At 31.3% G+C, this 25,690-nt stretch overlaps 3 protein-coding genes across 4 annotated transcripts; 2 read left to right on the top strand and 1 right to left on the bottom strand.

The window, feature by feature from the left end:
- The first annotated feature begins 1,918 nt into the window (after window positions 1-1,918).
- LOC8283914 (berberine bridge enzyme-like 17) lies at window positions 1,919-3,773 on the top strand. Its single transcript, XM_048373281.1, has one exon. The coding sequence runs from the start codon at window positions 1,969-1,971 to the stop codon at window positions 3,565-3,567; it is 1,599 nt and encodes a 532-aa protein (XP_048229238.1). The 5' UTR covers window positions 1,919-1,968; the 3' UTR covers window positions 3,568-3,773.
- A 1,511-nt stretch (window positions 3,774-5,284) lies between these two features.
- LOC8283913 (probable ribose-5-phosphate isomerase 4, chloroplastic) lies at window positions 5,285-10,324 on the bottom strand. Of its 2 annotated transcripts, XM_015725801.3 has the most exons (9): window positions 10,066-10,320; window positions 9,109-9,236; window positions 8,645-8,714; window positions 8,207-8,311; window positions 7,912-8,007; window positions 7,773-7,829; window positions 7,142-7,259; window positions 6,940-7,006; window positions 5,285-5,578 (listed from the first exon to the last, which is right to left on the bottom strand). In XM_015725801.3, exons 1-9 carry the CDS (start codon window positions 10,237-10,239, stop codon window positions 5,497-5,499), a joined length of 897 nt encoding a protein of 298 aa, XP_015581287.2. In that variant the 5' UTR covers window positions 10,240-10,320; the 3' UTR covers window positions 5,285-5,496. The 2 variants fall into 2 exon arrangements, with proteins under 2 accessions (XP_015581287.2, XP_048229239.1); XM_048373282.1 differs by lacking the exons at window positions 7,773-7,829; window positions 7,912-8,007 and having other exon boundaries at window positions 10,066-10,324.
- A 5,004-nt stretch (window positions 10,325-15,328) lies between these two features.
- LOC8283912 (subtilisin-like protease SBT2.2) lies at window positions 15,329-24,025 on the top strand. Its single transcript, XM_048373373.1, has 10 exons — window positions 15,329-15,924; window positions 16,634-16,787; window positions 17,109-17,506; window positions 18,105-18,200; window positions 19,177-19,249; window positions 20,791-21,073; window positions 21,920-22,251; window positions 22,453-22,723; window positions 22,808-23,089; window positions 23,417-24,025. The coding sequence occupies exons 1-10, from the start codon at window positions 15,701-15,703 to the stop codon at window positions 23,842-23,844; spliced, it is 2,541 nt and encodes an 846-aa protein (XP_048229330.1). The 5' UTR covers window positions 15,329-15,700; the 3' UTR covers window positions 23,845-24,025.
- Window positions 24,026-25,690: the final 1,665 nt, after the last annotated feature.

The raw sequence follows: 25,690 nt of genomic DNA, 5'->3' as shown, positions 1-25,690 counted from the left end.
TAATTAAATATCTTATGTAAAATTTGAGATCATTACTTTTTTTCTTTTTTAACAGCGAGAAGGCTACAAGTCTTTTTTATTGAAAAAAGATAAGAATCTAAAAACGTATAGATGAGATAATAAATTTTTTTAATTTAATTAAAAATTTTGAATTTAAATTTTCAATATACAATTAAAATTATTATATTATATATATGAGTTCACAATTCATTAAGCACTTAACATACATATAAACTTTTTTATGTTTTGTTTTAATTACACTACATAAACACAAGTTTTCTTTTTATGATATCTCATTTCTTTATTTTTTATTAATAATTTACTATTGTATTTTTAATTTTTATTTTTGTTTTTTCAGTATATCTTTTTTAATTACAATACTAAATTTATCTTTTAATAATATATTAATATTTTTATAATGAAATATTAGATATTAAAATAAATTTAGTAATGATTCAATCTTTCCATAAAAATATAAGACTTGATCATATTTTAGTATATATTTATATTTTAAGGTATATAACATTTTACCTCACAAAATTTAAATTCTAACCATTTTTTATTATTATATATAATAATATTTTGATTTTTAAAATTTAATAATGGTAATAAAATATTAAAATTAATAATTTTATATTTATAATTAAAAATTAAAAAAATATAATTATAAATTATGAACACAAGTTGATCAATAAAAATTATAAACATCAATCATAACACAAGTCCAAAGAGCCCTCACTTTATCTAAATTAGATTTTCAAAAAAAAAAAAGACTAATAAATTTAGTCTAAAATCATTTTAACACTAAATTAAAATAGTATAAAAAATAATAACTTTAAGCTGGAAAAACAGCTTTAAGCAGCTATAAAATAATAGTCAATCTATTATCATATATTATATTATTTCTAATTATTATTATTTGAAAAGGTCAATTTATTATTTTAAATGAACTAAACTTAAAAAGTATAGAAGTCTAAAAAAGCCGCATATGAGTATGAATGTTGTGACGTTAAATTTCTTTTTATTTAATTCTTTTTTCTCAAAAAATAATTAAATATTGTAATAATTGACTAGTTTTATTATTATTATTTCATTTAGAACTGCACTGGTCCAATCAACAAGTGGCAACAAAAGTATGCAAAAAGTTGAGTTTAGCCGTAGTCATTCATTCAACAAGTCAACAAATAACTACGTCTTCAAAATAGACAAAATTTATAATTATTTTTTAAATCGTCAAGAACACTAAAAAAATATGCATAAATATTATAATAATCACAATAAAAACCATATTTAGGTGTTGAGAATAATATAAAATACTCAACGGCGGCTTTCGTAGTTACTGTAGTGGATCAAAAGTGCCATGTGACCATGATTTGTTTCCTCACAGTGACTGACAGAAACAACAGATTTTTTTTCATTAAATAACTCCGACTAGGATTCAAATTTGTGACTTCATGATAGACCAGCCATCCCCCTCCAAAAAAAAAAAAAAAACGATAGACCTGCCACGTATATCAATCCGAGGTTTTGGTTTAGAAACCGACGGTTCACGGTTTTATAGATACGAGTTTTTAGTTTAAAAACCGGCGGTTCACGGTTTTATGGCTCCTGAAAAGTAACAATTTTAAGCTAATTGAAATTAGTAGATTTTGTTTTAGGATTCTGATTTCTAAATCGGAATTTTTTTTTTTTATTTTAAAATCAACAGTTTTGGTTCCAATCGAGAGAAATTAATCTTAAATCGGCCCTCTTAATTTAAAGCCCCTTCGAGTTTGATTTCAAATTTGACCAGTCCGGTACGGGTACTTGAACCGATATGGGCAAGAGGTAGTTCATAGTCTAAAGACGATTCTTGTACCTGTTTCTTAGCAGTTTCATTATCCTCTTCTCTTCTTTCCTTGTATAAATATGGCCATGAAATCAGCTAGTTATTTACATCACATATTAATTAGAAATCTCTCTTTGAAAATGTCTCTAACACAGACATTATTTGCAATACTAGTTGCGTTGCTATTTTCATCACTAGCAACCTCTAATCAAGTTCTTGACAACTTTCTACAATGCCTTCCTAATCATGTTGAACCTTCTAAACCAATTCTTGAAGCCATCTACACACCAAACAATTCTTCTTTCCAATCTGTTTTACAGGCTTACATCAAAAACCGCAGATTCTTAACTCCTTCCACCACCAAACCACTTGCTATTGTAACAGCACTGCATGAATCCCATGTCCAGGCGACTGTTGTTTGTGCAAAGTATCATGGCATGCAATTGAGGATCCGAAGTGGTGGCCATGATTTTGAAGGCCTTTCTTATATGTCAGACGTTCCTTTTGTCATTCTTGACATGTTCAATCTCCGATCTATAGATATCGATATTGCTTCTGAGACTGCATGGGTTCAGGCTGGGGCAATTCTCGGTGAACTTTACTACAAGATTGCCAAGAAAAGCAAAGTTCACGCCTTTCCGGCAGGAATCTGCCTTACTCTTGGAGCCGGCGGTCACTTTAGTGGAGGAGGATATGGGACCATGATGAGAAAGTATGGCCTTTCTGTTGACCACATCATTGATGCGCAGATAGTAGATGTCAATGGCAATATCCTTGACAGAAAATCTATGGGAGAGGATTTGTTCTGGGCGATTAGAGGAGGTGGCGGTGCAAGTTTCGGAGTCATCCTTTCTTGGAAGATCAAATTAGTACGAGTCCCGGCTAAAGTGACTATATTCTCAGTGCAAAGAACCTTGGAACAAGGTGCTACTGGTATTGTTTATAAATGGCAACAAGTTGCTAAAAAAATAGATAAAGAACTCTTCATAAGGGCACAACCAGAAGTTCAGAATCCAAGAAACGCGACAGAGAAGAAGACTGTTAGAGTAACTTTCATCGGCCAATTCTTAGGACAAACCAGCAAGCTCCTCACCTTGATGAATAAGAAGTTTCCTGAATTGGGTTTAAAGCAAGAAGACTGCAAGCAAGTGAGTTGGCTTCAGTCCACAATGTTCTGGACCAATCTTCCGATTGAGTCACCTCCTGAGGTTTTACTCAATAGAACCATCCCGGCAGAACTGTTTTTCAAAAGCAAATCAGACTACGTGAAAGACGTAATCTCAAAGAAAGATTTGGAGAAGATATGGAAGATGTTCCTGAAGACAGAAGGGATGGTGATGCAGTGGAATCTATACGGAGGAAGAATGAGTGAGATTCCAGACACAAGCACTCCATTTCCTCACAGGGCTGGATACCTGTTCAAGATTCAGTACTTCACGTTGTGGTTCCAGGAAGGGACAGAGGCGAGCAACCGTCACATTAGCTTGGCAAGAGAAATGTACGACTCAATGGCTCCGTACGTAAGCAAGGACCCAAGAGAGGCATTTCTAAACTACAGAGATCTTGACATTGGTAGCAATCCAAGCAACCTGACAAACTTTGAGGAAGCTGAGGTTTATGGGCATAAGTATTTCAGGAACAACTTCAGGAGACTGACAGAAGTGAAGAAGAGAGTGGATCCAGATAACTTCTTCAAGAATGAGCAGAGTATTCCGCCCCTGCCTGCTGCTGCTTCATGAGTGAAAAAACTTGCACATGACTTTAATTAGTTCGAAAATTCTTTTATATTTTCATGGAGGTTTTGTATATCTATTTTGGTTAATAATAAGGACTCGACTAGTGGCTTTATGGTTGACTTATTCAATCCATAAAGAGCCATTCCGATGCACAAATGGTAATTAATAAATATTTGAGTAGCCATAATGCATTGACATCTTTTCTTTTATACATATATCTAGAGATAATCTCGAGTGTACTGAATATAATTTTTATAAATGGCAAAACACTATTTCAAGAGTTTTAATATAACTACATTGTCGGTTTTTTCTTTTTCTTTTTATAATGTAAAGAGGGTAAAGGCCCTAAACCACATACGAATTAAGTAACAACATCTCTAAATCTACCAACACGAAAAGCATCGCCCAATTAACAACTTAAGCTACATTGTCGTCTTTTAGTACCCCTACAATCACCTAAAAATATATCATCTATTTGTCTAGCATTTTAAAACATGTATGTTAGAGCACGATAAATGCAATTTAAAGATTTAAACTCGTGATCTTTGGTTGGTTGCATTTAGAATCGAGCACAAAAGAATATGAAAAGAGAAAACTTTTTGGTTAGTTTTGTGAGTGTTTCACTTGGGAGAAAATCTTATGAAATAATGCAGAGTGTTCTATAATAAAAACATTGACTACCAAATATATACACATATATAGGGATTTTTTTGCTGGTTGTATGCCTTTTGTGTATGAAGCTCCTTTAGGACACATATATGTAACATTATCTATCAACTTAATTAATCTTGCACTTTCTACATTAAATAAAACATAGATACAAAGAAACTTTTAAATATAAAATAATTTAAAATTAGAATATTAATATAATAAGAAATTATATTATCTTTCTCAAAGTAAAAAATAAAATTTAATTAAATAGAAAACTTATTTGCAAAGATTTTCAAAATTTATAATATCTGAAAAATTTTAAAGAGTTTCAGCGAGCAATCTAAACATGTACGCTACTAAAATGTAGTCTATTTTGAAATTTTTGCGTGATATATATGGGAGAGTATGTAGAACCCCACATCAATTAAGCTATAACATAGTAGTTGTGAGTAGTTTATTAATTTGGGAACTTTTTATAATAGTTTAAAATCAATAAAAAAATATCATTTTTACTATGTGAATTTTTAAAATAAAAATACTATTTTTTTATTTTTTTTAATTTATGATGTGATTATTTTTCAATTGTTTTTCCGTTGTTTGTAACAGCCGAAAAACAACTACAAAACCATCGAAAAACAACTAAAAAACAATCACACCATAAATTTAAAAAAGAACAAAAAAGATATTTTTAAAAAAAAAAATTACATAGTAAAAATGATATATCTAAAGAAAAAATAAAAATTAACCAAAACCGGTTTGTAAAAAAATTAAAAATCATATTTTTAATATTTTAATACAATAAAAATTAAAAAAATATTGTAATTTTGATAAAAGAAAATATGGATATTTTTATTATTTTTCCTATTACTTTACACCGAGTTTTCAAGTTGTGAAATGCTAGCCACAGCTGCTGGACTGAGTGGAATCCATATCAGACATGTTTCCTTATCAGACATCCATATCCTTGTACCAATAGAAGTTTACTTGCAGGTTTAATCCCAAGGCTATGTCTTCTTAAACCAAACTCATACTAAACTGGAGGATACCGCCAGAAGTTGAAGATTCCAAATTATGACACAGAAAATTCAGGACTGGTTTAATTAATTCAACTGCAAACCGATATACTGTTACATATCAGTGATAAGTCACACAGGAAAAGAAAGAAAAAAAAAAGCCATAAATTTACATCTTTTAACTCTAATTATCTTTCTTTCTTCTTTACTCGGTATTAATCTTCACAAAAGGATGGGTTGTGTACAGGAACAATACCAGAAACATCACTCACAAGACAACCGTCTCTGCATCTGTTGAGGGATTATTTACAATGTATAGCCCACTATCAGAAGCAATCACTGCACTGCATCTGTGGTTCAATAACCAAAATTAAAAAAAGAAAAAAGAAACAAACAAGAAGGTAGAAAGTGTATCAGTAATTTGAAGCCTTCTTGGAGAAAGAATAAAACAGTTTGTACTGTTTATACACACAAACTGATAACTTGACAGCAGATATGAGGTATCCAGAGGTTCTCTTTTGCAAACAAGATGAAAAATTAAGTTATTCATGGGTCATGACATGATTTTGCTTGTGAACAATGTGATATTGTGTTCAGCTTCATATCTATACATAAATGCATCCGTCTACAAGAGTAATACGACTATATTCAGCTTCATATCTGTACATAAAGCTCTAAGAATTTCCAAATGCATGTTTCCACCTAGTATATATTCCTTTTCTAATTAAATTCTAACATTCTAGTTCATATAGCTTTGTGATGTCATCAATCGCAGGCAATTTCATACTTTCCTGCACTGTTTTCGATTCTGTTGGCATCTATCAATGTTGCAATATTTGATTTTTAACAACTACTCGAATTGTTGGTACATGAAGTTCAAATTTTTTTTTGATGACAGCATAGCTAGAACAAAGAATGCGGTTCAAAATAGAATCAGTAAGGCGGCTTTCTCCACTAGGTTCATGCACAGAAATTAATCAAGCCACAATGCTTAACCATTAAATGCAAGTGTGCAGGTTTGAGTTTTGAGTATGGTCTCAGCAAGCAGAATTAGTAAAGGGTAGGATAGAACTTAAGATTGACTTTTCTAGAATATTTCATCAAAAACTAGAGCAAATTGTACTGTTTCAAGGATGCCCAAACTATAATTCTGAAGCTACAGGAATATACTGGGCATGTGTATCAAAGTCATTTAATACCATAATTCGACTTTGCATATAGTAGTACTGGAACATTATCTAGGATCAGCAAGCCGCCATATTAGGGTAACCAACCATCAGCTCAAATGAAAAGGTGGAGAGGACCATCTCCTTCCACACAGACAAGCACAAACTTATTACAAAACTCTTTTTTCTTTCTTTTTTTTCTTTTCTTTTTGGTTTAGGCACCGTATTAACAGAATTTAAGTTACCCAACAAGTATGTGGCATATAAGAGAAGCTTTCAGTATTCAATCTCTATGTCAAAATCCACCATTTCTCAAGCAACTTTCATAGAAGACACATACTACATTTTAACTTTTCATATTGTTAATGCCAATATTATCATGATCATCGCAGTTCCAACTTCACAAATACTCCTAAATTCAAAAGTCCACCCTTCTGCCTATTATTTTAGAACTTGATGTATTATATAATTTATATCAAGAAACAAGAAATTCAAACACACAGAGATATAAACACTAGGGATTTCAAAGAAGCTAGGAGACTAACGGGAACTTGGAAATGATTCCATGATCCACAACCCCATCAACTTTGTCAAGGCTTTCAGCCACTTCAGCTGCAACCACAATTATGAGAGCCATGAAAAAGTTATCTTAAACCCCAGACAAGTGAATAAAAAAATTGAAGTAAGGAAAGGGGAAAAAGAAAAAAACAGATTTATATAAGAAAGAATCAAGTTCCTTAAACCTACCAAGACTTTGTATTGGAGACGTAAAGATGACATCAAGAACATTGTGACCTTCTCTAGTAACAAGAGGGAAGTCACCTCCAAGCGGACCTGCTTGCCCTATAGAAGGTCTTCTCCATATCTTTGATAATAAACCAGAATGCCAAAGCATGAGAAAAAGGGCAGGTTAGAATTCAAATAAATAATTGAATCACAAAACTCCACATCCTTTTGTCAAATATAAGGCTGTCAATAGCAGGCAAGTAGTCAAGGAACTAATTTGAGTTCACAGAGCAGCAATTCACTAAAAGTTATTTAGGACTAGAAATATTTCTATTGAGGTTCTTTCCCTACTCAAGATCCCATCCAAATAACAGTCTCTGTTGTATTGCACTAGAGGGCCAAGATGTTGCTGCTCATTTAAGTAATCAAATCATATTTTTTTCATGATATTAAACATTAATTTGACACTCAAGTAAGAAAACAAGATTCCTCAGTCAGGTCTTTGCATACAAGGCTTTCATTTTGAGACAATATAGTTTTTTATGGAGCTCAGTATCATGATTTCAATCATACAAGAGATTTTTTACTTTCGTAATTAAAGTGAATCAGTGTTAAATATTAACCACAGTGATGCATGCTCTGATATTCATACCTCTGCATCACCTAAAAACAAATCATCTATCTGTTCTGCAGTTTCCATCCAGCTCAGCTGAAAGAAAACGAATTCAGTTAATCCGATTATCAATCTTGTTCTGGCAGTCTAAGATTTTGATTTAAATTCAGTTGCTTACGGGTTGAATTAAAACTGGTATGGAACCATCTAGACGGCTTTTATACTGCTTTTCTGAGATCATGAAAACATGCCTACTGGCTGCATTTAGAATTGACTGCAAGAGAATATGAAAAGAGGAAATGCTTTTGGTGAGTGTTTCATATTGGGAGAAAATTTTAGGAAACAATGCAGAATGTTCTATAATAAAAACATCGACTATCAAATATATGCACATATATGGTTCTGAAAATCTCCAAGCAATGATTTAATTTTCTAAAACTCCATGGAAGCGGGAAATACAACAACAAACTCACCTTCTCTTGGATGAATGACTCCTCACCTTGCATTTTTTGGCGACCAACGACTGCAATTAGTGTGTCTTCTTCCAGAACATCAGCATCGTCAAATGCAAAATCAATCTACAGAATAGCAACTTAAAGTAAATAGTGGCAAGGGTCAACAAACTTTGTTCAAAATCATGCAAGAAATAAGAAATTCTAATCGTATCCTTAAAACTAGTGCAATAAATGCTCCCATAGATTTCCATTCTTCTCACTTTTCAACAGATTTTGTCTCTTCATTCCAACTTCTGACTAATCAATCTATCTGATTCTAGATAGTTCTGATTTCCTCCTGTTCAATCTAGCTTTTGCTTCAGCATTTTCTGCATGTTATATGAACATGCAAAAGCATCCGGAACTTGTATACTGAAATGCAAGAAACTTAAAAACACAATTAGAATGTAAGCACACTTGAGAACCATCTTGGTATTGGTCCAAACGAATGCCTGCCTTTGCTGCTTCACTTGCACTTGCTATTGACCTGGAAGGAAGTGAAAGCAACGCATACATTTAGAAGTAGAAATGGAAAGAATAATGAAAAGGATATTGAAAGATTATTGCCGCAGAAGTACAAGAGCACAATCCTAAATGTGAGCATAGATAAAGACTGAAGGCAAAGGACTACAGAAAAACTAGCACATATGAGAGTTTAAGTGTAATTCATAGGCAGAAGAAAAACAAAACTTGCAAAGTCAGACAAGTCTAAAAGGATGGGCTTTGTTTCCTGTTCTTTAACCATGTCTTGGAAGGTCATACAAATAAATCAAGTGGCACACAACTAACCTGAATGGAAAAAAAAAAAAAAAAGACATGGCAGATGATAAGATAAAGAAAAGAATCATCTCTAATGATGGTAAGGGAGAATATAAACTCACATGGGTATGCCTACAATATCTTTTAAAACACCAATACGAAGTTGCCGACCCAAATACTGTATAGCCATACCAGAAGCGTGTCCAGACCCTAATCCAATAACCATGCCACTTTTTATGTGTGTATCAACCTAGAAAATCGAGTTGCAAATGAATATTCAAGTGATTAACCACCACCAATAACCACATATATTTAGAAGTTAAAGCAAATAACATGAGAAAAATGGATGGCAAATAAATTTCATCAACTTGATGAATGTAATAATGCTTGAATCTCACATAGAAATGATAATTAATTCTGATATGACTAGGACGTAAATATCCTTCTTGTATGTTCTTTCTTCTTCTCCATTATAATGAAATGCCAAGTATTAATGTAGATTACGCAATCATAATCTCGTAGTATTTTTAGTTTAACATGAGCTATGTAATAAGATTTTGACAACCTCGGCAAATAAAACACTAATTTATGTTTTAGAACTTCTTCCAGGAAAATAACAAATACATGTGTGGAAAGCAATTCTGATTACAAGAAAATTATGTTGGGAAAAATTTAACAGAGAGACTAAGTCAGCACATGATTGAATTAATTTTCCAACAATTTATACTGTTTCAATCAAATGGCCATTACATGGTGCATTGCAGTTCAATACATTGTTGATTAGGTATCACAATCACCTTAGCTTTCTTAGTACTTCTCTTCTTTCAGTTTGAAACCCATTAGCTTAACCGAAATCCCAACAAAGCCCAATTGTAAAATCCAAAAAAAAAAGAAAAAACATCAATAACCTACTTAATCTCCACTTAAAATGCATTCACATCTCCCAAGTGTAGGTAAGAAGGGAAAACCGGCAATGGGTATTATAAGAAACCATGAAAGCAAACAAAATGAGCAGAGAATTACAAGGATACATTAAAAAAGAAATAAACTAAGTATAGAATTGGGGAATCATTTCATACAGTATGCTTGGCTGCATATAGGAGAGAAGAGCTGTCAGCAAGTGTACTGTTTGCTCGAATAATGGGGAAAGAAATTCTTCTGAATTTCCATGGATTTGGGGTTGAAGTAATTCCCTTGAAATTAGTAGGAGAAATAGAGTATGCAAGTGTTGGCATTAATGAGGACGATGCCATTTGTTTGATCCTTGTTTTCCCTCCTGTTTCCTTTATATATGTTTATCCCTTTCTCTTGGTTTAAAAATGGATATGTATTGCAGTCACCCTTTTCTTTAGCCGTAGGTTTCATGTTGTGTTTTCTCTATCCTACTTGCCACCTCTTTCGGATTATTCGAGTGTCACGTATTACTAATATTAAATTATTAAAATGAATACGAGTCACTTTTAATATTTAGTAATAATTAATTATTTACTCGTATTTCGATTATAAAATTAAAATTATAAAATATAATTTAATAATTTTTTAATGTTTAATTATAATATTTTAAAAATAATAATAAACTAATTATATTTAAATATTTTAAATATTTTTTAATTCTATTAATATAACAATATAAATATTATTTTAAAATATTTATTTACTAATTCTAATATTATGTAAATTAATATATCATATAATTCATGTTATTATTTTTTAGAATTAAAAATTATAATATAATATTTAAAAATATTATTCTATAATTAAAAATTATTATCTAATTAATAAATTAATTTATTAGTTAATATAATATTTAAAATATAATTAAATATATTTTTTAGAATAATTATTATCTAATTAGAAAATTAATTATTATCTAATTAGAAAATTAATTTATTATTAATATGTTATTTCTTAGGATTAGAATAGGTGTTTAATTAGGAGAGTAACTTATTAATCAATAAATTAATAGAAAAAATTATAAAATTATACACATGTTTAAATTTTATGTGTCAAAAATAAATACATATGTCAAGACAATAATTTTATGCATCAAAAATTAAATACACATGTCAAAAAGATTTAAATTTTAAAAATTAATATTATTATATTATATATATATAAGAAAAATTATAATCATATATTTGAAATTAAATAAAATTTGTAATTATAAAAAAAAATCCGGCGTCTAATATATGGTTCATGCTTCAACAGAGTCTTAAGACTATATTTAATTCAAGCAATTGCAAAGTAATATCATATAATTATTTCATTTAAAGTAATATTTCAAAATCTGGTTCAAATTTTAATAGAAAATAATTATTTACAATATTATTATTTTCTAATTTTATGAAATATCTATGTCATAATAAATTAAAGAATGATCATTTTATATTTTAAAACATGACATATTTTTTTAATTGTCTATCTTTTGTTCTATTTTTTATTATGTATTTTGCCCCACCCGGGGCCTTACCACCAACACTCATCAACCACCGCTCACCGCCCATCCCCACTAGTGTCATTGCCACCACCGCCATCATCCACCAACAACGACCACCCATCCATTATCACCAACATTTGATTATAATTTGTTTAGAAATAGAAATAATTATTTTATTCCAAAAACTAAATACAAAGCCTAAAAACTTTTAAAAACTGTAAAAATATAAAATTAATTCTTTTATTTAGATTTAGTGCATGTTCCTATTCATATACTAAACCGATATATTATTAATAATCTAATACTAAATTATAAAATATTTTAATACGTAACTAGATTTAATGTTTCTCTCTTCCTCCTGACACTTAGCCAATAATCTGTAGTATTTTGGGATTTGCTCTTACTTTATCACCATTCTAGAGCCACTTCCTCATGAATTTTCTTATACAAAATCTGTGATTTCCATTTCCTTCATGTCCTGGGGGGCATTCATGGAGACATGGTATGCATGGAGGAAATTCTGCAATCACATGAGAAAGTTTGGTGCTTGAATCCTTCCTCTACCATTATTAATTTGGATTGGGACTTTATTTTTTATTTGATGCAAATGATTGAAGAGGTGAGAGATGAAAACGTGTTCAGATATGTATATATCATCGGTTTAAGTCTATAGCTCGACCTGATGTACAATTATATGAAAAATATGTAAAATTTAGAATTTAAACTTGCAGCCTTATTAAGAATTATATGCTTATCACTAAACTAAATAAGAAATAATATTATTTTATGTTTACTTTTAAAAGGTTAAAAATTTTAAACCAATGCGATTTTTGGAAGTCTTGACTTATTTCCTTAATTTTGATAAAAATTAAAAATTAGTTAAAATTGTTAATAATTTTTCAATTCAGTCAAAATTGTTAAATGTCATAGAAATATGAAATTTTTGAACATTAAGCCTTTTTAAATTTATTATAAGATATAAATCTCATATGATATTATACTCAATTTCTTTATCTTTTTATTTTTTATAAACATCTCCTATGATTAATAAATATCAAGAAAGTATATATATTTAATTAATGATTATCAAATTTATAAAATTACTTAACATTTGATGCTTTACTTATAACATATAAAAGTTTTAAAAGAATTATATCACAAACATTATAACAAAGTAAGATTTGGGTTATTAAATTTAAAAAACTTTAAATATTATAAGCTATTATTATTATTATTATTATCATCGTCATCCACACATATTGATCTAATTTTTTGACCGAATTAAGATTTTATAAAGTTTAAAAAAAGAAATAGAATGTAATAAATAAAATATTTTCAGAGTATTTGACTAATATATACATCAATTATTAAATATATAAATAATAATTTTATAAATATATTTACTAAACACTTTATATTAATAATAATGATTATCAATATTTGAGAGATTATTATTGAAAAATGAAAGTTTTGAGTTTAATCTGCTTAGTTTAGTATATTTGAGGCCCATCAACATCAACTTAGTTTAGCATATTAATCTTTTCTCAGCTTCATCAAGCAATTTAATAACAATTTCTATATTTATTTTCTTAAATATGATGTCACTAAAATCTAACATGTCTCTTCTCATGTCAAATAACTGAAAATTGTCAAACCAAGAAACAAGAAAAGAAATTGGCCTCTAACGGGTTGATTTCTTAAGCAACAGAATTGTCAAAGGACAGACAGAGAAAGTCACATGGAAATGTATGGAAATAGTAATGAATAATACAAAAACAAAAGTGTTAATGAATAGGGAGGTAATATTTAAAATTAATTTAAAATAATATTAAATAAAATTTTTACGAGCAATAAAATATTAATTAATAATAATAAAAAAAAAAAGACTAGATCAGGGCTGTGAAAATTACTTTGTTTTTAATTGAGACTTCAAAAGTTGCATGCCAGTCTCACTAACGACTATATTTTATTAGCAACAGTTTGAGAAATGATGGCATGAGAGGAAATGAGCCACCCCACTACCACTTTGACAAAGCCAACATAAAAGAGAAAAGAAAAGGAAAGGAAACCATGCCCACTCACTCACATCCACATGATATCATCACCCATCTTTTTGGTGGAGATTCTTCTGAAGAAGTAAGTCACTAGTGTGCTATTCCACTTTCTAAAGTTAGATCTGCTCTGTTATTAATATTCTTTGATGTTGTAAGAATGTGAGTGTTCATTTTCCTATTTATTGGTATTAATGAGTTAAGTTTCAAAATAAATCAGATTAATAATTCATCGATCGATTAATTTTCTGTTTTTATTTTGAATAAATTAATCCAATCGATTAAGCCAATCAACCGACTAATTCAATTAGTTAATTAGTTTGATTAAAATTTTAAATTTTAAATACTAATTAGTCTCGACTAATTTGATATTTTTAAACAGGAAAATAAAGAGTTTTATTTCTTTTTATGTCCTCCCCTAATAGTAGATTCATATTTCAGCCATACTCCTAATGAATTTTCTTTTAATTACTAAAAATGAAATTGAAGTTTCGAATCTGAAACATCATGTTTCTATTATACGAATATCACCTCAATTAACGAATAAATTAATCTTATATATTTCATTAAAATATAAATTTGATAATTTTATTATATAATATTAATTTTTTTTATTTTAATGAATCTTGTGAACCGCATGATAAATACAAATACTTTTTTATATATACATATATCTTTTTATTACGAAAATAATAAAAAAAAACGATGGATAAAACAACCAAAAAATTTAATCTCTAACATAATCGTAATCTTTATAAAATAAAAATATCAACCGAGTCTTTAATGGTCCTATAATTCTTATAAATAAGAATACCAACCGATTTCTAATTTGCAATAAAAAAAATTAATCTATAATACAACACTTAGATTAGGGCTATAAGCAAACAAACACCACCAATTCATCATCATGTTTTTGGTTATAATGATTTTACCGGATTGTCGACTACCTCATGCGCACTTAAGGCAAGAAAGTGTGGCCTTTTCCACCACTAAGAGAAGAGAGTCCCCCCCACAATAATCTAGAAACATTCCTGTTTTTTTTGTTTACTTACTAAAATTTGTCTAATAGTACAACAGATTACAGCCTTCAGAGACAGAAGGAAAATTGGGTCACGGGTACCTTACAAAATTAGAACGTTGGGGATGCAATACCCACACTAATTTCCAACAAAAAACAAAAAGAGGGCCAAAATCAACTAAACATCTTCAATCATTTTCGTTCATGCCCCCACCATTTTCTTTCTTTTTAATCTTAGTTTGTTATTTTATTATTCATAATTAGAATTAATTGCTGATGTAATAGGTTTTATTTATTTATTATATCAGTAGTAATTAGTATTCTTCAACCTTAATCTTATAGTTAGATGCTTAATATCCGAGGTCGAGTTGAAAATCTTTATTATAATATATTAACTATATTTATTGTTCTAATAAAACTATAACTATAGATGTGGTAGAATTAATAAATTAATAAGAATATCATTATCATGGGATATTACCTATGATGACAGTATCTATGAACATGGGATATAATTTTTCATAAGAAAGAAAGTTTCATGCTAAAAAGGGTCACTATTTATAAATTTTCAGTTCTATATTAGCAAACATTAGATGTTAGCTTAATTTATGGATAATAATATTCTGAAAAATAAGCAAAAATATAATGAATAAAAGGGAAATAAAATTATTCACACAAATGGACACAAAAAAAGGACCCAACAGTCAAGAAAAGGAAAAAAAACAAAAAGAAAACGTTCATATTTTCTCTTATATACTGTGATTTTTAGCTTTTCTTTTATTTAACTAAACGTTCATATTCGCAGCGCCCAAGAAAGTTGCAGATTCTTTTTTATTTTTCCTTATACTATAATCCAGCTATAAATTATCTGCTCCTCTCTCTCTCTCAAAAGTTAACAAAAGGGTACTTTCTGCTTTCTCTCCACTAAAACCCCAGCTCCGTTTTCTCTGCCAATTTCACATTGTTTTTTCAGTGGAAGCTTAATGGGCAAACTTCACTAGAACAAAGAAGCTGTTCTTAGTTTGAAGTTTCTCTGCATTTCTGGTTCTGGGTTAGAGAAAAAGGCTGGTGCTTTTTTTTTATGAAAGTGGAGCTTATGAGTTGCTGTTAATGAGTTAAAACAAAGCAAAGATCGTATCCTTCTTCATTTTTGTGGGTTTCTGGTTTCTGGGTTTCGTCGAGTCAGCTCCCAGTTCAGTTGTTCTGTAATGGAGAGGATTTACTTGGTGCAATTGATGGTTGTTTTTTGCTTGGGGATTATTGTGGGTGTTTCATGTCAGAATAATAATTCTGATAGTGCAACTGCAGCTGTTTACATTGTTACTCTTAAACAAGCTCCAGTTGCTCATTACTTTGATGGAGAGCTTAGAAAAGAAACTAATGTGTTCAGGCATAGTCCTTCCGGTAGACGAAATAGAATGCACAGATCAAGGTAAGAACATCTTTCCTTTCATTTTTAAGTGATTTCCTTGTTTCTAGTTACTTGAATATGTTGCTCTCTGTGTTTTGCTTTATTAAATTGCTGTGCTTTTTATGTTGTTTTCTTGTTTACTGCAATTGTGAAGAAACTTTGGATAATTTTTCTTGTGATTGTGATGTATATAATGAGTTTTGTGCTTTCTCCTCTTATTTCTTTTTCCCTCCTCATGTTCTATTGCTTATGTTCCTAATAAAAGAACTAGGAAAATGCTGAAGTGGAATTTTATTGTAATTGACCGTTAAAAGTTACATCTTTCATGGGGTCCTCTTGTTTGGTTCTTTGGGAGTTTTGTTTGCACATTGCCTGGAAATTAGGGAAGTTTGTATTTCTCATGTCTTACTAATTTTTCTAACTAAATTTTTATTTCTCTCTCTCTCTCTCTCTCTCTCTCTCTCCTCTCTCTTATTTTTTGGGTTATTATTTGTCTTTTTAACTTTTCCCCCACATTCGTAGTTGACCACTGTGTCAATTGGTGGTATTATTGCTTGTTTATTATTACAATTTTGATTTGTATTTCTGTATTATTCATCCATAATATCACCTAACAGTACGATTATGCTTCACACTGCCACTGAAGTTTAACTTTTGGTCCTTTTAGGAAGATGGCTAAGCTAATGACACTTGAAAAGTTAAGCTTTTGATCATTCTTTTTCTCTTTTAGGAGCAATTCAAGTTCCCACGGGAACTCTGGTTCATATATATCTCGCGTTCATGATTCAATATTGAGGAGGGTACTGAGAGGGGAGAAATATCTGAAGCTGTACAGTTATCACTACTTGATCAATGGATTTGCTGTTCTTGTGACCCCACAACAGGTATATTAGGCATCATAATTCACTATCATGCTATGACCGTAACTGTGCCACTAAATATGTTGGCAGTGCTTTCATTACAAATATTTCTTTTTCTTTTCTTTTCTTTTTTTTTTTCCTTTTTCTTAGTGTAGTTTCTCGACAACAGAACCTGTATAATTTTAAAATACAACTAAAAAAAGAGTTTTATGCTTCTTTACGTAGTTGCTTCCTTGCATCTCAAATTTTCCTGCAAACAGAGTATGAGAGCAAAAGGTCTGTCCTTATAAAGAAAAACTTATTTTGTTTTAATAGTAAGTTTTGTTATCCTGATCAAAATTGAAGGCAGACAAGCTTTTGAGGAGGAGAGAAGTGGCAAATGTGGTTCTGGATTTCTCCGTTAGAACGGCAACTACCCACACTCCACAGTTCTTGGGTCTTCCAAAAGGGGCATGGGTCAAAGAAGGTGGATATGAAACTGCTGGTGAAGGAATTGTGATTGGCTTTGTTGATACTGGTGTTGATCCCACTCACCCGAGCTTTGCTGATGATGTATCCGAGCACTCATATCCAGTTCCTGGTCATTTTTCTGGTGTTTGTGAGGTTACTCGAGACTTCCCTTCTGGTTCATGCAATAGGAAGCTTATTGCGGCACGTCATTTTGCAGCATCTGCTATCACCAGGGGAATTTTCAATTCAACTCAGGATTATGCTTCTCCTTTTGATGGTGATGGACATGGAACGTAAGTTTGTGCAATATATTTATTCTAGGTGTTCAGTTATCATATTTGTGCATGTGTTCATATATCATCGTTACAAACTTGATAGCATTATTTTTCTCCTTTGTCCTCCACGAATTATTCAAAAGCACGACTCTAAATTGGTAGGCTTGTCTGGTTTCTTAGTGTTTTCTGATTCTTTAAAATTTTGACGATATTAACTGACATAGGTTGCATTGCAAGAACAATGAATTTAATATAGAAAGACTGATGATCCATCTAGAAGCTTAATGATCCATCTAAAAGCTTGATGATCCATCTCTTGATTTTCAAGATTTTCAAGAACTTGTTTTGGATACCAGACTATTTTAAGGCTAAGCAAAAGGGTAAAGCTTGTTCTCATGAGGCAGAATGATACCAATGTTGTGATTGCAAGAGGTTGTTCTCTATTAATTACTGAATGCTCAGGATGAACCACTTGTTGCCTAGTTACTTCGTGAGGATATAAAGAATCAGTACGATGATTGGTGTCCAACTTATGTAGTTTCCACTTATGCATCATAACATCAATCTTCAACCAATTCTTCCAAATGCAGCTAATGATTCTTCCCCTTATTTACAGGCATACGGCCTCTGTTGCTGCAGGAAACCATGGCATTCCGGTAATTGTTGCAGGACATCACTTTGGAAATGCGAGTGGGATGGCTCCTCGTTCACAGTAATCCTTTGTTGCTATTATCATTTGGTTTCTATAAATGCATGCATAAGATATATAACAAGACTTTCTAGTGGAAGTAATACACAAAATATATCAGCTCACATTAGCATTCTGGTAGGCTGCATTATTATTATGTTGCAATGCTTGATCATTGGAAGAACATTTTAGTGGAATATAGAGCAAAATAACACAATGGTCTGATCCATCATAACATTCATTATTAGCCTAATCCAAAAATTAAGTCGCTGGAATTTCATGTGAAGTTATGGAAGAAGAAAATATAAAATAGACGAGCTTTTGTTGGAATAGACATAGAGCTTTCCTTGAAACTTCTATCATTGCAAAATCAAAGCTCCATTCTAACAGTGACTTTTATTTTTATGCGAACTACGTCTTGCTAAGGTTTTAGCAGAGAACCCAAATGATAAACTGATTGATTCCAGAAAGAATTATTGCATAGGTAATATAGAGTTATTATTAACTTTTATAAACAATTTGAAAGGGTCACAAAGTGCAAAATGAAATGTGACATTTAACATTTAGAGTAGAGAAGATGATTGCTCAGTCAATTATGATGCTTCTTGATGCTTGCTTGATATCAAAGGTTGATTTGCTATAAATATTTTAATTTGTTGATTAAGCTGAAAAGAATCCAGGATGAAAAGATAATTTTGTAATACATGTCCTCTTGTGCTTATGGCATGGAATTACTTCAGGAGGGAATAGATAGTCTTATAGTAAATTCTCTGTTGTAGATTCTCTAAAACATCTGCTCTGATAAATTTTCTGCTGCAGAGAACTATTAGGTATTCTGACTACCAAGGAAAGGAAACAATGGTTTCCTAAGAACTATTAGTACTTGATATTCACATTTTAATTTTATTTCTCTGAACTCCATATATTTTAATTTTATCTTCATAATGTCACTACCTGCAACAATGGTTCTTGTGCACTAACTGCAAGCTATCTTTTACAGTATTGCTGTATACAAGGCATTGTACAAGAGTTTTGGAGGCTTTGCAGCAGATGTTGTTGCTGCAATAGACCAGGTAACTTATAATTGGTCTGTTTTTGTGGACCTCTTTTATGTTACATTGATTATATCCAGTTTCCAGAAGCAAAGAGGTCTAGAACCATAGCGGCATTTGATGAATTTCTGTGGTACTGTTTATCAAGCTTGCACATAAATGTAAAGTGGAAATGCGACAGAACATGGGGATACAATAATTAAATAAACAATAATTATTTATGAAAAACTAAAATTTAAAACCATGAAAATTAATTGACTATTTTGTCATATGATAAACACTTGCCAACTAAAATACGAATTGATATTTGCTAGATTTTAAAAAAATAAATGAAAAAATTAAAATTTATATAAAAAGACTTAAATATAAAACAATCAAGAAACATGAATATTAATATAAAAGGAAAATCATATAAGTAGGAAAAAGTTGAGAATCGTCTCTAAATAGGAAGTCAAACAAATAGAAAAAAGTCCTTCTCAAAGTAAGAAATCTAAATAAACAAGAAAATTTCCTTTAAAAAGTTCTCAAAGTTTTGAAAAACAAATGAAAACTAATAGAAAAATGTTTCTTTTGTTAAAATTTTAGAAGAGATGTCCAAAAGTTTCTATTCTAAAGAGTTTCAATGTCAATAACATGTTTAACATGGAAACATAGCCCATTCAAAAATTTCTGTGCCACCTAGCTGGTTGTGAATATCTTTCTTTTTGATAGCATTCTTGTTACCATATGCTTAGCTCAGTGCTTCCTTACAGCTTGTTTGGATGGAGGATTTTTAATATTCTTTAAGGTTTTATAAAGTTTTGGATTCTTCACCCTTGTTTGGGAAATAAATATTATTTGGGAGGTAGGGTTCTTGGAGGTTCTTAAAACCTTCAAAACCCTTCAAATATCAAACCCACCAAATCAATGAATTAAGGAAATTATAGTTTAAAAAACTCTATATTACCTTCTAAAACCTTCATTTATTTTATAAAACATTACCTTACCTTACCTTACTCTCATTTTGACAAGTTTGAGCATTACAAACCATTCTTTGCCTCTTCTCTTTGGTTTACCCAGTATGGTTTGAGAGTGGAACAAGTTGTACCCAAGAGCGTGTAGATAATATAATAAGGTCTCTTTTAGCTTAACTAAGGTCTCGGGTTCAAGTCTTAAGTGTGCAACTGCATTAAAACTCTTGAGGTAGTGTTTTACTACCTGCAAGGGTCCTACTTGGCACGCTCTAGATTACTCTAGATTATTAGATAAAGAAAAGAATAAGTTGTCAACACATCTTCAGCACTACCAATTTCTTATTATAGGGCCATGCTGCATTCTGCTTTTCTAAATTTTAAAAATGATGATGGCAGAATAAATCCGACCTCTTAAATTTTTCCACAAGTTATTCAGTGTTTATTTTATTTCACTTCTTCTTCAACGTGCTAGTATTTAATTCACACTCATCACCAATACTATTTATGCTGAGAAACCAATGTTTAGTTTATGGAGATCAGACTCCTGCTTTGACATATCAGCCTAAATGGACGCTATTTCTAATACCTGTGGTTATTGTGCTTTTGCAGGCAGCTCAAGATGGTGTTGACATCATAAGTTTATCAATTACTCCCAACAGACGTCCTCCTGGTCTTGCAACATTTTTCAATCCCATAGACATGGCTTTGCTCTCAGCTGTGAAGGCTGGCATTTTTGTTGTGCAAGCAGCAGGCAATACTGGACCATCGCCCAAGAGTGTGTCCTCCTTCAGTCCTTGGATCTTCACTGTTGGAGCTGCTTCTCATGACAGAGTTTACACCAACTCTATAGTGCTTGGCAACAATTTAACCATTCCTGGTGTTGGACTTGCACGTAAGTTTATCATCTGAAGCACTGCTTTATCTCTTCTTGATTTTTCTTATACTGATGATGTGATGAAACTGAGGTTCTTGATACTATATATGTACAATAGAAAGTATAACCAAAAACACCAAAAGAAAGTAAAAAAATGTGGGAAGTGATCTTAACCACATAAATATTTTCAGTAAATAGCATTTGGTATTAAATCAAACTTGCGATCTTGAATCTGTTGAGTAGCAACTAGAATTATCAATAATTGCTCAAAACAATATTTTGGATGTTGGTTTTCTTGATGAGAAGTACAAAATGAATACCTGGCATGTTGAATATTTTGATCTGCAACTTACTTGAGAGATTTTACAGAAACCACAGTAGTCAATCATGTATTGTAAGTGAAGATTCAGCACAGTTGTTCATAGAGCTTTATGTTTTATTAATATGAAATAGAAAATTGTATAGGTTTTTTAAACACAACAGGATTTCTATTTCCGTAGTTTGTTTGTGGGAAATACTTACCTACTGTAGGAATATGTCCCCACCTAAGTCTTACTCTTCTTTGTGTATCAGTTCAACTTTAAATTTAAAAGTCTTACTGTTATCTATTGTGAAATATTATTCTGTTCTACCATATCTATGCAGAAAATGTGGCCCATCTCCTCCTATATTCATTTGAATTTAGAGCATGGTCTTACTATAATTTAGACCTTATGATTTGCCGCACTCTTCTGCATTGCTTGAAGGAGACCCCGATTCTAATCATCATTGTTCCCATTGATCACTCTGTTACCTGTCTAGTCTTGAGTAGTTCTGTACTTAATGCTATAGGGTGATAGACTAACTTTCTTTGTTTTCCTTCAGCGGGAACAGCTAAGGATACAATGTACACGCTGATATCAGCAATGCATGCTTTGAATAATGCCACAACAGCTGCCACTGATATGTATGTGGGTGAATGCCAAGACTCCAGTAACTTCAATCAGGATCTGGTCCAAGGAAACCTCTTGATATGCAGTTATTCAATTCGATTTGTTCTTGGCCTTTCCACCATCAAACAAGCCTTTGAAACAGCCAAAAACCTTAGTGCTACTGGTGTTGTGTTCTATATGGATCCTTTTGTGATTGGTTATCGGCTTAATCCAACTCCAATGAGGATGCCTGGCATCATAATTGCATCCCCTGATGATTCGAAGGTGAAGATCCTGTAAATTCGGGCTGTTAGAGGCTTTTTGTTAGTAACCTATGTGCAATTTCAGATCTTTGGGTCTAATCATGCATTCAGGAGTGAATTCTCTGTTCCTCCCTCTATCTCTCATGCATGTGCATATATATACAGAGACTTGTAACACACGTGCTAGGAGAAAACTAATTAATGCTTTCATAAATTGTGGCAGGTTTTACTCAAGTACTACAATTCTTCTTTGGAGAGAGATGAACTCACGAAGAAAATCCTTAGATTTGGGGCAGTTGCCAGCATTTCAGGTGGACTGAAAGCCAACTACTGTAATTCTGCTCCGGCAATTATGTATTACTCTGCTAGAGGACCAGATCCAGAAGACAGTTTTCTTGATAATGCCGACATTTTGAAACCTAACCTGGTAGCTCCTGGAAATTTTATATGGGCTGCTTGGAGTTCTCTTGGCACTGACTCAGTAGAATTCCAAGGTACAAATACAAACAGCAAATACATCTCTAAGGTTTAAATAACATGCGACACCTACCTGACACTATGAACTTAATCTCCTCTAGGTGAAAACTTTGCAATGATGTCTGGGACAAGCATGGCTGCTCCTCATGTTGCTGGGTTTGCTGCACTAATTAAGCAGAAATTCCCCAGTTTCAGTCCTTCAGCGATAGCCTCTGCACTCTCCACTACGGCTTCTTTATTTGATAACAATGGTGGGCCAATAATGGCTCAACGTGCTTATGCCAACCCAGATCAGAATATGTCTCCAGCAACTCCATTCGATATGGGCAGTGGTTTTGTGAATGCAACAGCGGCTCTGGATCCAGGACTTATTCTTGATTCCAGTAAGTCAGTTGTTCAATGAGAAATCAATATTGAGAATAACTGATATAGTTTGTTCTCAAACAAAGTTACTTGGTTTGCTATGCATTTACCTTGGAAATGAAGACGTATGAAAATAATTCAAACTTTTAGGATGGATAGAAGAAAGAATCTAACATGGAATATTCAAGTTAACCAAGTCGCGACTGCTGAGTGCCATAGTAGAATGTGCTCAAAAGAAAAGAGAAAACATCAACATTATTGCAAAATTTGTCTGGTTTTGTTCCCTCCATTCTGCGAACTATTAACTAAATTATAAAGTAGATGCGTAATATTCTAGCTTTTTGCAGGTTATGATGACTATATGTCATTTCTCTGCGGCATCAATGGATCTGCTCCTGTTGTCTTCAACTACACAGGCCAAAGTTGTTGGGATTATAATACAACTATCAATGGTGCTGACCTGAACTTGCCTTCAATCACAATTTCAAAATTAGATCAGTCTAGAACAGTTCAAAGAACGATAACCAATATTGCCGGCAACGAGACGTACAGTGTTGGATGGAGTGCTCCTTATGGGGTGTCTGTAAAGGTAGCCCCAACACACTTCTCTATATGCAGTGGGGAGAAACAGGTCCTGAATATAATGATCAATGCAACTATGAACAGCTCTGTTACCAGCTTTGGAAGGATTGGACTTTTTGGAAGTCAAGGTCATATTCTCAACATTCCATTAGCAGTAATTCTTAAAATCTCATACAATACCAGTAACAGCTGAGGATTGAGAAACCCTTTTTCTTTTTTACTTATCTGTCTTTGTTTTCTTATGTGTTTCATAACCTGGCTTTTGTTGTGTGTATTCTGTAATTGCTCCTTTTTGCTTGTGAGATGTATTAACCAATTTTTTCATTCATTATCATGTAAATGCCAAAGCATTTGTGATGTAGATAGTATTTATTAATAATCTTTACGGCTTCTCTCTGTTTCTCAAATCATGTAATGTTCAATATAATGCTTGTGTATTTAGTTTAAGCCTTACCATTTGAAACCATTATTAATTTATTATTTTCCAAAGAATTTTCATGCAAACTTGATGACTAGAACAAGCTGGTATAAATGCATTACAGTCTTGTAGATTTTCTGATTCTCTTAATTCTTTTTCTTATAATTGTTAATTATTTCATGGCATAATTCCATTTCAGTTTGCTAGTTTTAGATTTAGATTTCAAAGATTTGAAGTGCTTTCTGCTTAATGATAAAAGGTTCCAGAGCTAGTTCTGCATTATCCTCTTGTCTGAAATAGTTTGCGATGTGTGCCTATTTAATGGAAAGCACCACAAGGCTTGTATAATTAAGGGATAGCAAGACGGATAGTTTAGGTTTCCGACCCTATATAATTAAATTTATAAATGCGTTCAGATTTAATTTTTGATATTCGGGACCGTTTTGAAAAGTATATAATCATAATCAATAAATATTTAATTTTTAATATCTATGATGGGTTTGGATAGAATTTGAAAATATATATTTTTTATTTGTATTTAATTTTTATTTGATTGATTTAGATTTTGTTAATTTTTTTTATCTAATTAGTATTTTTGTTTTTATTATAATAGTTTCTTTATTAATTTAATTTTTATCTTTTGAGTTCTTAATATTTATACATTAAATGAGTTTATTGAATGAGTACTTATTTTGTTATCAAATTTATTTATATAGATGAATTTTTAGTAGATAAAGTACTTATTATCTAATTAGTATCTATAAAATATATTCATAAATATAAAATATAATAGAATTTGGACGGATTTAAATAATATAGAGATAGTTTTAATTAAATTTGAAATGAGTCCAAATAATGAAATTAATTTTTTAAATAAATTTAAAATATATTCGAGCAAGAAAATCTTTTATACAGACTAGATGTATATTCCCACGTTACATATTCGTTAATTTTAAATGATAGAATCAATACTAAAATATAAAATACTTATACATATATGTTATTTTTTTATTAATTTTAATATATATACTAAATTTAAATACAAATTAATTTTACTTTTAACCAGGTTCGGCGTCGAATACCAACACTCCTGTTACCATTCCCATGGATACTCTATATGCATGTGAAATAAGCAAAACTGTAGCATAAGAGTATATGCATGTGAAATAAGCAAAACTCTAGCATTAGAGTCTAGAAGGTTAGAGACATCATGCATGCACAATCTCTACTTGTCGTGTATACACAAGCTTTCTGATGACTGTATACACAAGCTTTCTGATGACTCACAGCATTTTAGGTGAAGGGGACTGACTGGCTGAAATCGATTACAAGGAGCTTGCTTAAAATTTGGCACTCCTTCCAATTTTCTCATTAAATTACCTTCACATTTAGTAATCATTTGCTCTTCCCAATGACTACATACGTCAATTTTGCTTATCCTCTTTATATATATATATATATATATATACACACAAGCCCTCCCAAGCAATGCGGCCATGGGCATGATTTCAGAAAGAAAGAAAGAATAAGAAAATTTAGCTGTAGAGACATGACTTCCAAGATGTCCTCAAAGATGGTCTTGAACCTTGTAATCATCATGTTAAGCTTGATTCTGGTCACC

The sequence above is a fragment of the Ricinus communis genome, chromosome 4 (genome assembly GCF_019578655.1).
Source record: "Ricinus communis isolate WT05 ecotype wild-type chromosome 4, ASM1957865v1, whole genome shotgun sequence".
In the NCBI taxonomy this organism is placed as follows: domain Eukaryota; kingdom Viridiplantae; phylum Streptophyta; class Magnoliopsida; order Malpighiales; family Euphorbiaceae; genus Ricinus; species Ricinus communis.
This window is presented reverse-complemented; position numbering and strand designations above follow the sequence as displayed.

What these genes read in the sequence shown, in the direction of transcription:
- LOC8283914 (XM_048373281.1), top strand. Translation starts at nt 1,969, where the DNA reads ATGTCTCTAACACAGACATTATTTGCAATACTAGTTGCGTTGCTATTT.
- LOC8283913 (XM_015725801.3), bottom strand. Translation starts at nt 10,239, where the DNA reads ATGGCATCGTCCTCATTAATGCCAACACTTGCATACTCTATTTCTCCT. An exon ending in AATACCAAGATGGTTCTCAA is followed by an intron (nt 8,312 to 8,644) that starts GTGTGCTTACAT and finishes GCTATTCTGTAG; the next exon opens with ATTGATTTTGCATTTGACGA. An exon ending in TGTTTTTAGGTGATGCAGAG is followed by an intron (nt 7,260 to 7,772) that starts GTATGAATATCA and finishes TTATTATCAAAG; the next exon opens with ATATGGAGAAGACCTTCTAT.
- LOC8283912 (XM_048373373.1), top strand. Translation starts at nt 15,701, where the DNA reads ATGGAGAGGATTTACTTGGTGCAATTGATGGTTGTTTTTTGCTTGGGG. An exon ending in TTGTTGCTGCAATAGACCAG is followed by an intron (nt 19,250 to 20,790) that starts GTAACTTATAAT and finishes GTGCTTTTGCAG; the next exon opens with GCAGCTCAAGATGGTGTTGA. An exon ending in AGGACTTATTCTTGATTCCA is followed by an intron (nt 23,090 to 23,416) that starts GTAAGTCAGTTG and finishes AGCTTTTTGCAG; the next exon opens with GTTATGATGACTATATGTCA.